Genomic DNA, 14,190 nt, shown 5'->3' on the forward strand with positions numbered 1-14,190 from the left:
CAGCTCTGGAAATCTGGTGACACGTGAGGCCCCGTTGTAATGACACTGTACAAACACCTGCTGCTCCAAAGGACTTAACATCTAAATACATCATGCACACAACAAGGACATATATTTTTAATGAACTTCCACCCATTGTGAGTTTGTTAGCTTATCGCCTATCTTCTGTTTCCTTTTGAAATAACAAAGAAATACCTTTGCTCAAATAATAAAGCCCTGTCTGTGATAACCCTGGTCCAGCTCCAGCACAGTGATTTGACAATACGTATAAAGAACACAGCCATGCTGAAAATAAGAAATGATCAAGATTTTCAGCGCTGGTATTTTTAGCATGTTACAACCCAACAGGTCAATGTAATTAATAAAGCAGCTTTAGCTACACTGGGTTAACCATAATCACACAAGTGTATTTAAAGGATCCTAAGGTCTCACTTAATGGGACATAACCTGAAACTTACTCAGTAAGTTTTTTACTTAGTAAAATCACAAAATTTCAGACACTGCAGCTGACTACATCATCTGCCAACTTTTGAGGGGATAAACTTGCATTTTCTATAGCTTTCTTTCCTCAAGTACAGGGAGACAGGTAACTGCCCCTTGTGCCAAGAATACTTTGGTCAAACAGTCCCACAAGACTGGTGTTCACAGTTTCCCCAAAATGTGTGACAGAGAAGGCAGAGGGCCTAATCTCAGGCTATTTCTCAGGAAAATGGTAGGACTATTCCTGGCATTGTGATTAACCCAAGTGTCACTCATCCTGCTGTCTGCCAGGCAGGACAGAGGGGTCCTGGGCAATGTGAAAGAGCAGAGACCCCTTCTCTTCCCTGCCCTGGTGAGTGGCAAAGCCCAAGGTAAGGACTTCACTGCCTGTCCCTATTCCTGACTTTTCTCTCCTCCTGTCAAAACTTAGGAAAACAGCGAAGACAATGTGAACACTTTCCTTTTCTGTGCAAGCATGTCCTGTTTATGGGTTGGAGGTGCCAGAGGAGCAGCTGGAGCTCTCGCTGCCATGCCTCTCCTGCTGCCAGTGGCTGTGGAGCTGGCTTGCTCCCACTGCATCGTCCTCGATGTGCCGCCCCTTGTACAAGGGCCGTAACTAGGGCATGTTGCACCCAGCTATTTCTAGTACACGTAGGAGTCCTCCGAGGAAAAAACCCTCAAGTGTCTCCTTCAGAACAAGCTTCTCCAGTGCAGAGTCACAGAACTGAGGAGCTACATTTCTTTTTAACCTTAGCCACAAAGTGTAAAATGTCTCCCTTAGTCTTTAATTACATGTTCATACCCTATTTCTCAAAAGATATCACAACTCTGCCACAGCTACACACACAGGCATCAGCTTCTGACACTGGTTTTTTTCACTGTGTCTGACAGAGAAACATAAAATGCTAAACTACTTTACATGGAAAACACACTGTGAACCTCTCCTGTTTAATATACAAATGAAGTAATAAACTGTGATGGAAGGCAGAGGTTATCTAAGTCTGCATCACTGCTAATTACTCCATCACTTGCATGCTGAAAAAGGAGAAGCTGTACTGCAATCCCTGCAAACACTTTCTACAGAGTCTGCACTACCTTGTTACTTGTAAATAGGTCCAGCTACCTTCATGTTCACTACTCTTTGAAGAATTACATCTCAAATGCACATATATATGTCTCGTCATATTTGCTCTGATACTATTATAACATTATACTTCACAGCAACAGGATGTAATGCCATGACACTTTTACCATAGTATATATAAGAAAAAAAGAAGAAAAAAAAAACTTGAAAAACAAGATTATACAAAGACAGGTCAAGCATGGGAATGCATTTTCTCATGCTCTGAATGGTTAAGATCCACAGGTGTGGATACAGACATGCCAGAAAACACACCTTCTGCTGCTCAAGTAAAAGATCTAATAAGAAGACTATTTCCAGCATAAGCAGAATGGCCTGGCACTTTAAGAGTCTTGAGTAGCAGCTCACAGAAGATTTAATAACAGAAAAGGGCATTTTTTTTGGGTGGTAATCACAGACAAAGGTACCCTCTCCATCATCTTCTTGCTTGGTACCTGTTTGAAGTGGCAGAAAGCTGTCTACCCTTTAGATTAAAATCATTCACACAGTGCCAGTGACAGTTAACAGACCTCACTGAAACTAGTAACACAACGAGTGAACCTAAATTTCTGCAAACTACTTTCTAAATTCACTCCTCAAATTTTCCAGCTCTTTAGAGGTGACATTTTCAGATCCTAAATGTCAAGCCTTTCTTTCCTACCAGAGCATGCCTCTTTTAGACCTTTACCTTCAGGACTTCTGAGTGATTGTAGTGGTCATTAAGCCCCTTAAGCAACACAGAACATCCTGAAATTCAGGGTTGCTTTATAAGGGTGATACAGTTCTGCAGTGTCATCCAGGGGAATGACAATCAAGAGAGATGTTACTGCCAATGGTTTCAGCTTCTCACCAACTACCAGTGCAAATAAATCAATTTGTGAGTTCCTCAGACCCAGCAAAGGTGGCTGTGATTGGTCATTGTCTCAAGACTTAAAAAGTAAAATTGAAAGTCTCTTAAATCAAAGTAGAAATTACATTTTTGTGAACTCTTTTCTGACACCCAGGTTACTGCTTTACTTGATACAGTTCATGGAATTGACCAAATTACAGAGAATCATGACTAGGTTCTAGGAATTACAAGAACACTGGCTTGAGATTTTCTGTTTTGAAGCTACAATTAACAAAGCTTCTTTATAGTCTCTGACTTAAATTCATTTTCCAGTTCCAGATTTATTATACAATGACGAATACAGAAAATTTACCATTCTGCATGAATTCAGTGTACATGAACTCTTGTTCAACTAAAGACCTGTCACAGTGAATCAGCTGGAAAACATGACTTTGCATCTACCACTGACATGTTTCTTTTTCAGAAGTTTTGAAATTATTACTCCAAAATACAGTGTGCTTTATAAGCCCTAATATATTTTAAGAAGATGTTAAGATTGTGTTTGATCTCTACATTACAAAGCACTTACCCCTCCAAAAATTAACTCAGACATAGCAAACATTCTGGTCTGCTCAGCCTTCCATTTTGAAAGCAATGTAGTAATAGGAGTTTCTTGTAAACAGGATTTATCTCAGAGCATTTCAGACACGAATGCCTCAGCCGGTCACCCATTTTACATCTTCCTAGGCTACCTCAGGCAACTTATTTTAGCATGAGACAGATGATCAGCTCATGATGCTTTTTTGCCCTCCACCAAATGAAAGAGTCTGTGGTGAACAGTTTGCACCAAGGTATTTAACTTACGGACACCTGCGTCAGGATAGATGAACCCTTACACAGTGACATTTTCTGTTTGCATGTTTTTCACACGAGGAGCAGACTGGTCAGATATATCTGGGGTATACATTAAAAATGACAGATATTTTCAGACAGCCGGCTCATATCAGGTTGTCTCATAACTTCTCCCTCTTTCTAAAAATAAAAGTAACACCAAGTATTTCTTCCTTATGACAAGGAACCCAAGACTATTTATATTTCCCCATGCCTTTGGGAAATGCCTCCATGTCTTTATTTTTCATCTTCTCTTAGAATGTTCTCTTGTTGTATGTGCCTTGTTCCTTTTCTTCAAAATAAACAACTTTTTTTTCTTTTTTTTTTTTTTTTAATTAGTAGTGGAAAAAGATGAGTAAATGTTCAGACACTTACTGAAAGTAATCTCTATTGTATCAATTATATCTGGTCTTATTAATTTTACATAGCCTTACAGATGGACTTTTTCACCTCCTTTTCCCCACAAATTCTGTAGCAGCACCTCCATGGAGCACCATCCCAAACATTCTACTTCCCCACACCAGGGCTCCCACCTGTCCCATGGGATAGATTTTGCCCCTGTCTTGACCACTGACAGCTGAGCCAGCTCCAACTCTTGCTTGTGTTAAATGCAGCCTGGGCTTTTTCCTTTGCTACTCTTGCTCCCCTGAAACCTCGTTCTCATTTCCAGCATATTATCATTTAATGGACATGTGCTTTGCTTTATTCACTAACCATGGCCCTCTTTTCAATCCAGGGCTGAAGGAGGATTTTCTCTTATTGCTTTTCCATTAATCCAGTGCAACCCCAATATATTTGTCTACTTTGCTCATCAATAAGATGACCTCTGATTTGAACATAGTGAGTGAGATGTCTGGGCCACAGATGGCTGCCTGCCCATACAGGGTCTAACATGGGGGCATCAGGTGTTTCCTGAGGGCTGGAGGTCCTATTTTCTTGGCTTTCTCATAGCCCATTCCCTCACACGGTAATTCTGCTGCCCTGCTCCATCCTCTCTTTTCTTCCCTAAATCTGAGTGTGCCCAATTTTGCCTGTCCCATATGTTGACAATATGCCTCTGGAAATGGCTGAGGGTCAGATGTCCACGCTGAAGTGGATACATCTGCTCACACATTTTCATTCCATCAGGCACAAGCTGTTGGCCATCAGAGTGTCATAAAGCTGACAAAGACTTTGTCTGAATCCAGCTCTTCATGATGATCTAAAAAAAAAAAAGTTCCTGGCGATTATGGGATCCCAAAGGGTTCAGGGGTTCAGCAGCATCATTCTTCTCATTTAATTGTCACAAGGTCATGAAAGAAGAGACCTAAGCTACTTGTGTTGCCAACTCCTTAGCTTGCTTATGAGCTTCAATAGGTATTTACTCAAGTAATAATGTACAATATTTAAGTTCAACTTAGTAAGTATTTACTCACTCTGGAGAAACACAGGATTAGTTGGTTTAAAAATGAAAGCAATCTGGCTTTATTTATTCTTCTTTAAAGTAATAAATAATGCAGTGCTAAAAATTGATCATAACATACTCTAATATATTCTACCAAAATCTATTTTTAACTCATTGCAGAGGCAGGAGACACACTACATAGAAGTGAGAAAACCACTGCTGTAGTATTTTTGGAGCACCCATACAGTGACTGTTTTGGATAGCCACTCAATTTTACCTCCCAGCAGGTCTGAGCTACTGCAATAATCTGTATTTTTCACTTCCTACTTTTAGGTAATTTTCATCCTCTTCTTGAATTTTAGAAACTACCAGAATAGGCTTTCACAGAGAAACTGATAGCACAAATGAGTGAAAGCCAAGCCCAAGTTGTGCATCATCCATGGAAGTGCCCATATTTCTCTTGCAGTGGTGTTATTTCTCCACCCTGACATCCTCACTTAGCCTTTTTTTTTTTAACAAAACCTGCTTTGCGTTTTTCTTTTACACACCAAGCATGCCCACATCATGAAACATGAGGCTGCCACTACAGATACAGCATCCTTTTCAGGCGAAGGCACCGCTGCAAACAGAGCACAGCTGGCACGTCTGCAGACACCTCAGCAGTTATCACCACTCTGAAACCCCTCCTCTCCCAAAACCTGGCACACCAGTTCAGACTCCCTTCAAAGCAAGAGACAACATCCAGAACTAAACCTGAACACAGAAAAGTATCAAATTTATGATCATCAAGGTTACTCGTAAGACCTGGAGTCAGTTTTATAAAACTCACTATACTTATAACTTCTCTGAGGAAATCTTAACCTTCCTGACTTTTGACTACTTTCTACTTTCTTAATTTTCTTCTTATCTGATTACTCTCACATAAACAGACATGCATGCTGTTTCTCTGTGTGCCACGGCAGGTAATACTGCACCAAAAATGAAGTCAGGCAAGTTAGCAAATTTTTGCGTCCAGCTGAAAGTCACAACAGATACCATCAACAAAAATAAATATATAGATGTTTCCAGTGCAGCCTCCAGCACAATCAAAGCCAAAGACTGGCATTTCTAGTAGGCAATAAATCATACACCAAGATAAAAATATGATCTTTGTTTAATTCAAGGGAAAGTACTTGGAGCACCTAGAGATGTCCAGATGCAATTATTTTAAAGGACAGGATCCCAGACAAGTGCATCTCTGTATGATGGAAAAACCTGGAGTCACATGGAGCTGTGTGTATAAGCCATGAAACAAACTCGTCTTTCCTCATATGCCTACAAAATTAGTGGACCTCAGAAATAATTGCCTATGTTTAAATAATAAATATATGCCCCAAAAGACTTTTACTCCACTTGTCAAAATATCAGTTGTTCAATAATTGAAAGCAAGAACATAAAAAGAAGTTATCATATCAAACATCAACACATTTTCTTTAAATTTGTCTAACAGGGAAGGGGAATCTGTTTTGATTTTTGTTATATAAAAGAATGAAGCCTTTGCTTACTGCTGACATTGTGTGACACTGCCATCTAGCAGGATACCAGAGGAAGTCAGGTTTTCGTCCTATACAGGGGAGAGGGGTATGATGGGAGAATTTCTACAAAACCCCAAAACACAACAGAGATTTTTCCATTTCTTCCCCACTGGCTTCTTGTATATGAACATGCGATCTAAAGTTCCATACACAAGCCTGCTGGAACTTTTTATCATCTATAAAGAAACAACATGCTATGTTAAGAGGCCAAAAAATTATTAAAACAAAGGCTTGGTAAAGTTTGCATGAAACTAAAAGAGAGTTCCATTATATTTTCCACAGTAATCTTTTAGTTTTGCTTCTCTGGTGCCTTAGAAAGTAGTTTTGTCACTTATTTTGTACCATCAGTTGTTTCAAGGCAATTCAAAGGGTGTTTTCTTGACACTGTTTAAGATTTGCTGTGGGCTTTAATATTGGAAACTCTCACTTCTTGAGTCTCTGAGTCCCAGCTACTTACTTGTGCCAGACAAAATAACGTGAGTGAGATGAGGCTTGTGATTCTTGTATGTCGAGCATGAAAGAAGCAGCAAGCAATTTCAGTTTGCCCTTCCTACTGTGATAAGCTATTGCTATTTAAATACCTTCTCTAGAGAAATGATTGTTCAGGATCAAGAGTCACTTAGGTTTATTTTTCTAGCCTGATGCAGGCACAAAGCAAGATGGTCAGTCCTTAGCTGGGCTCACTAGATGCCCAACACTGTTCTGCTCTAAGCTGGCTCCCTGAAAGAGGAACCTGTTCCTCTGTCTCCTTTTCTAGACTTTTCCAAGTCAGATTCAAATCACTCTTTCTGTTGTTAGAACAGAATTTTCTAACTTGGAACTTTATGGAATTTTTAGATCAAAACTTTCAGTCAGAAAAAAAACCCCAAAAAACCCCTAAAATATTTAGATACTCATTATTCCCAGAAGAAGTGCTTTTCTACCTGTTCCATCATTCCCTCAGAAACTGCAATTAAAGGTTTTCTATGAATTTTGCATAGGCTCTTATTTGTAATGTTCTTGTATACTGGCACTAAGGATGTAAATAACATTTGTTTCCACTTCCCACCTTCTTTCTCAAAAGCTTGCTTTTAAACAACAACAAAAAGTCCATTTCCTACTATTTGCCAGATTTTTCAATTCATTTTCTCAGCATATTGCTACTTTTCTCCGTGTTTACAAGTACAGCAGGTTTCCATGAGGAAGAAAGGGAATGTGAGACAGTGAAAGCCTTGTCAGCAGCGCTATGGGCAACTCTCTGCCCTGCCAGACAGCCTCCTGGAGTTACAGAGGAATGGAGAGGAAGCCCTGCTGAGGGACACCAAGGAATATTGCACGAGGGAGCAACTGGCATGTCTGCTTTGTGCAGAAGGAGAGATCACCTTGAGTCAGTGCCCCATGACATTCTGGTCTGAGAAGAATGAACCACACCACCTTGGGAGAGGTGCTACCTTTGTGGGCACATTGGCAAGGAAATGTGCTCTGTTGTTGCACATCCTGGCTCTACTTCCTCCTGACAAAGCCACCACACATGGTGTGCCAAATCCCAAATGCTTGGCATGTTTGTATTTTACACTATGATAACTAGTTTTTGAATTCTTGGGCAAATATTTTAATTGTCCTTTTGTTTGTGACACTTAAACATAGCTATTTTAATTTTTGCTTCATTTTATTCTAACAGATTTTGACAGAACTGAAGGCTACTGAATGATTTCATAATTAATATCTGCATAACTGCCACCTAATTCAGTGCAAATGCTGATGCATAATTTAAAGCAGCTGTGCCAGATAATCACAAGCCTTAGCATGAGACAGCCTGTTGATCTTGTATTTCTTTTTAGATATAGGTCCAAAGTATTTAATTTTTCTTTTGGATATGTTCTTTACTATTTCCTTCTTGTTAAAAGGTCATATAACCTGTAGAATAATGTCACTAAATAACATCTTTAAGCAGCATTCTCTATTATGCTATTTTTATACTATCAGCCTCTGCCCATTTTCATTAGCACAAAAAAAAAAAAAAAAAGCCACAAACTGTTCTGAACTGATGTGATGTGAGCAAGACTCACATTGCCTGGAATTGTTTGGAATTTCATATATGTTCTCTAATTACCAGGAACTATGGAAACACTCACTGAACCTGAGAACACAGATTAGACCACAGAAATGCTGGTGTCTTAACCCCCTGCCACACTCACTGAGGTGACACAACCTAGTTAGTAAGCCAACAAAGCCTGGAGATCCCTTCATGTGGTCATCAGCTGCAGGCTTGGGTCATGTGCTCACCAGGGTTTTAGTACCACTTGGGCTAGGGGCTAATGTCTCTTGCCTGTCATCCAGCTGCCAGTTCAGAAGTAGGTGTGCAAATTTGTCTGTAGATCCTGTATTGCATCTGCCAAGCTTGTGAAAATGTCTTGGGTAATGTAGAAATCCAAGGTTATCTTAGGACAATCTCAAACATCACCAGATACATGTTTAGGCAACCGAACCAAGCCCTGCAAGACTTTTGAAGGACAAGCCAGGCTACTCTCCAGATTTCATCTGACTGGGCTGATAAACTTCACAGTCTACAATGGGTACTTAAACTTGTATCTTGCATGTAGATACCCATACTTAGACACCAACACTTGAGTGTCTTAATTTTGGGCTGAGTTCTAACCTTCTAATCCTTGTAGGACTCACCAAGATATATATATATAGATATATATATGTATATAAATGGAACAGTAGTGAGGCTTTCTAATTTAGAAATTTAAAGTCCCCACAAGGAGGTGCTTGCCATTATTTAAAACTGAACTTCTCCCCCAGAAGTCTGAATAACATCTCTCTCAAATAATGTCAGGATAAACCATCCTCTTGTTAAATTACCTTTGGTGTAAAGGGTGGAGGAAGTCACATTTTTGTGCATTTCCATTAACAGGAACATCCTTATCTCCAAATAGGCTCTATCTAATCTTTCTCTAAGTTTCTGATCCTGTATTTGCTCATAAAGCAAACAGCAAAACAAGAAGAGAAAAAAACCTTCCAAAATAATTTTCCTTAATTAATTTCCTAGGATTTTTATATCATCCTGAAACTGCAGCACTGTACATTCTTAGCCTAAGAAAACAGTAAATATTGCTCTTTCCCTCTACAACCACCTGAAAGGAGAGGATACCAAGGTGCGGATTGGTCTCTTCTCCCAGGTAACAAGTGATAGGATGAGAGAAAATTAGATTGGATATTAGGAAACATTTCTTCATGGAAAGGGTTGTCAAGCACTGAAACAGTGCCCAAAGCAGTCACTATCCCTGGAGGTATTTAAAAGATGTGTAGCTGCTGCACTTAGGGGCATGGTTTAGTGGTGAACTTGGCAGTCCTGGGTTAACAGTTGGACTCGATGATCTTAGAGGTTTTTTCCAACCTAAGTGATTATGTGATTCTACCTGTCAGTGAAGCTCATCAGGTAACAGTTTCCTTGCTTGCTTGAGTATTGCTAGTCCACTAGCTGAAGGAGTAACAAAAGCTTTGTTAAAGATCTCTGAAGTGCATACTTACACACAAAGACTGTATTAATATTTTAAGAAGGACATCCTACGTACCTCTGTCCACATGCATGCACTAGAGGGAGCTAGGACCAAACCCTAGGTATTCATGTCCTAACGCTGCTTCTCATCATCATTTCACACGGTTTCAAACTTTGCTCCAAGAAAACACTGTTAGCATCTTCAAACAACTGAACTGAAAGTTTATCAAGCATCTGCTGCTGAAGTGGGGTTAAGCAGCTGAGGCTTCAAGCCCCATCCTGGCAGGAATGGCTGGAGCAATTGTGAAGAGCAGAAAAGGGGAAGGGCCTTTTACCTCTGACCAGTCATGCTCCTGGACATGTACCTTTCCTGCTACCTTTCACTGGAAAGCTGAAATCCCTTCCCCTCCAATCCCTCTCACCACAGCCTGGTAGCTACAGTAAGTGGGGCATTTTGCTGCATCCTGTTTACATTGCATTGCACCAAAGCAATTCTCTTCCCTTCTGAAGTACACTGCAAGAAAATTATTTTTAAAACCTAACCTTTTTAAGTCAGGAAAAGCAAGGGATACCAAATTTTCCATATGTTCTTAACTGGTGTCATCCTGCACAGATGTACACAGCACAGCCTTTAGTTCTACACAATCTTCTCATGTGCCTTGTGCCATACATTGAACACACAATGCCCAGAGCTGCTGGCCAAGCACGACTGACAGCGTGTGCCAATGCAGGTGTATTTTGAGCTCTTACTCATGTTATTTTCTGAAAGAAAGGATATACAGAAGACATGAGACATAGTGACTTTTTTTTTTCAAAAGAGAAACTGACAGCACATACTAAATAATTTACTGGACCCAGTGGAGTTACTGTGTTTTACTGGCCATCAGCTGATATTCCGTAACTTTTGGGATGTTGACTTTTCCCTTCCACTTGTGCTTCAAAGACATTGGGATCATCACACTCAATCCCAGGAAGACCTGCAATCTTTCCCCAGGACAGAATACTAAACCAAATGATATTAAGATAAATTATTAAGCCCTGCTAAAACTTCCTTTTCATGCCCAGAATTGTGAGGAGAAGCTGTGGGAACTGAAATGGGACAAGCTGAAGGCTGCAGGTTGTAAAAAAAAAAAAACTATGGTAGAGACACTGGAAAGAGGAAACCGTACCTCGCAGATATGTAAAGCAGTGTGGCACAGACTAGGAAAGGAAATTTTATCTGGTTGGGAATAAAAAAGTCCTTTTCTGAAATACTCAGGAGAGTTTATACCCATACAAGAGGACACAAAGAATGCTATGACCATGAACAAAGTCATGCTAATTACCAAGTTAATAACCTGCTTCTGCTATGTTTCTTGGGTTAAAGAAATACTGAGAATTTAGCCACAGAGTTACTGTGGAGCTTTCCTAGCATTTTAGCTTTGTCTCCAATCTTAGGATGTTGTAAATAAACAGAAAACTTAAAGAGTTTGTCTCTTACAAAGAAGAATGAACTACTACTGCTTTCCCTACTTTGAAATACATGTTTTTTAACAGTGGCTTTTAAAGACTTACAATGACTAAAACGAAGACAGGAGTGAGGAGAAAGAAGACTGTGACGGCACATGCTACAGAAGCAAACAAGCTCCTGAGGTGGGACTCATCTCCTCCATGTGCAGTGGTGCAGAGCTTTGGTAGAGCACACCTACATTCACTCTACAGGCAAGGGACAGAGGAAAGACCCTCCAGGGCAATTTACCCTGCCCTAACACAGACTTCCAGAAAAGCAGATGATCTAGGATGCCAAATTCACAAATGGCTGAAGTTAAACAAGTGAAAACCCATCCTCCTGTTAAACCATCCATTAATTTCAGCATGGAATTGTATGTACACGCACACACACACACACATGCAACTAGATAAATACAGACACCTTCTACAATTCCTGTTAAATTTAAAATGCTATAATCCTCCAATGCAAACAAAATCTGCACTGGGGAAGAAGGGGCTCTGCCTGCCATCGTGATAAATGAGGAGGAGCATTAAGGTACATCTTTGTCTTCTCAGTGGCACTAGTTACTTGCATGAAAGGGTTCCCATTAACTTAAAAAAAAATACTGCTTATTGGTCCTTTTGTAGGCATCCATGTATTTATTCTACCTTCAGCCACAGTCAGCATCTCTGGCACTCAGGAGTGCAGGTGGTGGAGCTGCCCCAGCTGCATTCCTGTGCTGGAGAGGGTCCCTGGCTCAACCTCTCCCCAAACCATCCCATTTTCTCTCAGTCCCTTAGCATCTTCAAATCCCTCTGACACCACTTTGAAATCACAAAACTACACCGCATACCACCAAACAATTTTCTGCTGTAGACACTGTTCTGGGAAGGACTGTGTAATGCACCATTTGCCTGCTGCACTTTTATCCTTAACCCAAGCATTTAATACAAGCTAGCTCTCAGAAAAGTAAGCACAAAACAACAATCCTCTTTTGATGAAAATGCTAGAAGCAAAAACATCACATGTGGGCAAACGAACCTTAAAAACACCCAAAGAAAATGGATTGGTTTGTATTTCTTTAAGAAAGTAGGATGTATTTCAGAGGTAGTATATTTTTCCTAAATTATTAAAAATAAACTCTTGCAGCAACTTCTATTTTTCCATGGGATACCTCAATAGTTTTGGGAATGCCAGTAAAAAAAAATAAACGTGTTAGTTTAACATTATTAAGCAAAACATTTTCACAGATTTCTTTCTAAACCCTTGGCAAATGGAGGGGAAGGAACCAACAGGACAGCGGTTCTACTGGGTCTGCAACAGCTTGTCCATCTGTCCAGGAGCAACAGAAGGAAAGATGATGGGGACACAGCCCTTTGGTTTCTTCTGGTGAGCAAATCTGCTTGTTTGTTTTCCATCTGACCTCTCAGAATCTGAGGGGAACACATCTCACATGGAAATGCCTGAGCATGGTCCCAGAGCAAGTCCCAGAAAAGCCAGAGTGACCCAACTGCTGTGCAAACTCCTCTCTCAGCACATCAGGGTGGGAACCACCCCAACAGAGGAGTCAAAGCTACACACCCTGGGCTGCAATAGGTATGTCTTCCCTGGGAATTAGGTCCTACAGGAGGAGGGGAAACCCAGCCAAAATGAAAACTGCTTAATGTAAACTGCAGAAGAGGAGGAGAAAGTATCATCTTTCTTAGCCTATCTCAGATAATAACCCTTGGGATGCTTTCTATCAATGTTCTTCCTTAGGGAAATATAATTCCCAGGTTAAAGATACACTTTCAAATATAAAGCAGGCATAGCCGTAAATATCTTGATTGCTGTTTCGACCACTAGTATTTACAGAAAACTTTCAAATTTTTTTTCCGTCTGCCTTGTCCTGCTTGTGATTTTTTGACAGCTTCCATGCTTACAAATTAGTCAGTTCCACACCTCATGGAGAAGGCTACATTAAGACACCTGAGTGTTTGAAACCTGCCATGATCTTCCTTTTGAACTTAGGAGTTAATAATAGACTTTTGTAAGTAGTCCAGTGGTGATTCTAACTCCAGCTGGGTTAATTACACAATAATTAGGTACAAACATCGCAACACAAAACACAGCTACATCATTATTTGCAACAAATGTTAACTCTAAATAAGTGCAACCTGTCCCACAAACACTTGCTATAAAGGACTTAAAAATAAAAGTAAAATTTGATGGGGTAAACACAGAAATTAAAAAAAAAATTCTCTGTGAGAATTTTTTTTGTTAAAAAAAATAAAAATCTCAGCACTCATTTAGAGTTCAGGATCTTGTGAAAGAAAGCTTTAAAAGGAGCAAACCTGATTTGCTGTGGCTGTTGCGGCGAAGGGAACACTTGTTGCAGGAGTTGTTGCTGCAGAGACAGTGGCGGCCGTAGCGTTGTGCATCATGGGTACTTTCAGGAGGGGAACCATGGAAGCAATGAACAGGAGGGTGCAGCATTATGGTAAGAGAAGTGGTATTTTTGGCATGGTGAATATCAAGAGCGGCAAGCCATCGTCATGGGTTAAACCGGCAGATGGCATGCAATCACAGTGCAAAGCGAGAAAGCGTGGCGGAGAAATAAAAAAAAAGGGAAAATAGCTTATTACAAGTACAATTAAAGGAAGGCTGTCAACACAATCGGCGATTCCCAGAAAAAAAAAAGTAAGGACCACTGAAAATGCAAGTGCTGTCTCTAAGACGAAGATGACTTGTGCAAATGAGGCCTTTACCAAAATAGCCCATTACCTGCAGATTGTTACATGCGTAATTTGTTTTCCCCCAGTACAGCTATAATGCACTTCAAAATAAAATCCTACTAAAAAAACTCCAGTGGTGTATACTGGGAAGAAAATTGTTAAATGTTCATCTTAATTTTTAAACTCAATTAAAAATTAATTATTTTCATGTATCTTCATTTTGAAGTAAGCTAGATACTTGCT

The 14,190-nt window shown here is 40.0% G+C and overlaps 1 protein-coding gene across 6 annotated transcripts in view; it reads right to left on the reverse strand.

The window, feature by feature from the left end:
* MBNL2 (muscleblind like splicing regulator 2) overlaps positions 1-14,190 on the reverse strand; it is a 105,655-nt gene that overhangs the window by 4,349 nt on the left and 87,116 nt on the right. For 4 of the 6 annotated variants that reach the window (XM_053970638.1, XM_053970636.1, XM_053970635.1 and 1 more), the window contains one exon: positions 13,567-13,661. The exons of the other annotated variants lie outside the window; for them this stretch is intronic. In XM_053970638.1, coding sequence (XP_053826613.1) covers positions 13,567-13,661 — 95 coding nt within the window. The remainder of the gene's footprint in view (positions 1-13,566; positions 13,662-14,190) is intronic. 6 annotated transcript variants of the gene reach the window in all.

This window comes from Vidua macroura, chromosome 2 (genome assembly GCF_024509145.1).
Source record: "Vidua macroura isolate BioBank_ID:100142 chromosome 2, ASM2450914v1, whole genome shotgun sequence".
Lineage (NCBI taxonomy): Eukaryota > Metazoa > Chordata > Aves > Passeriformes > Viduidae > Vidua > Vidua macroura.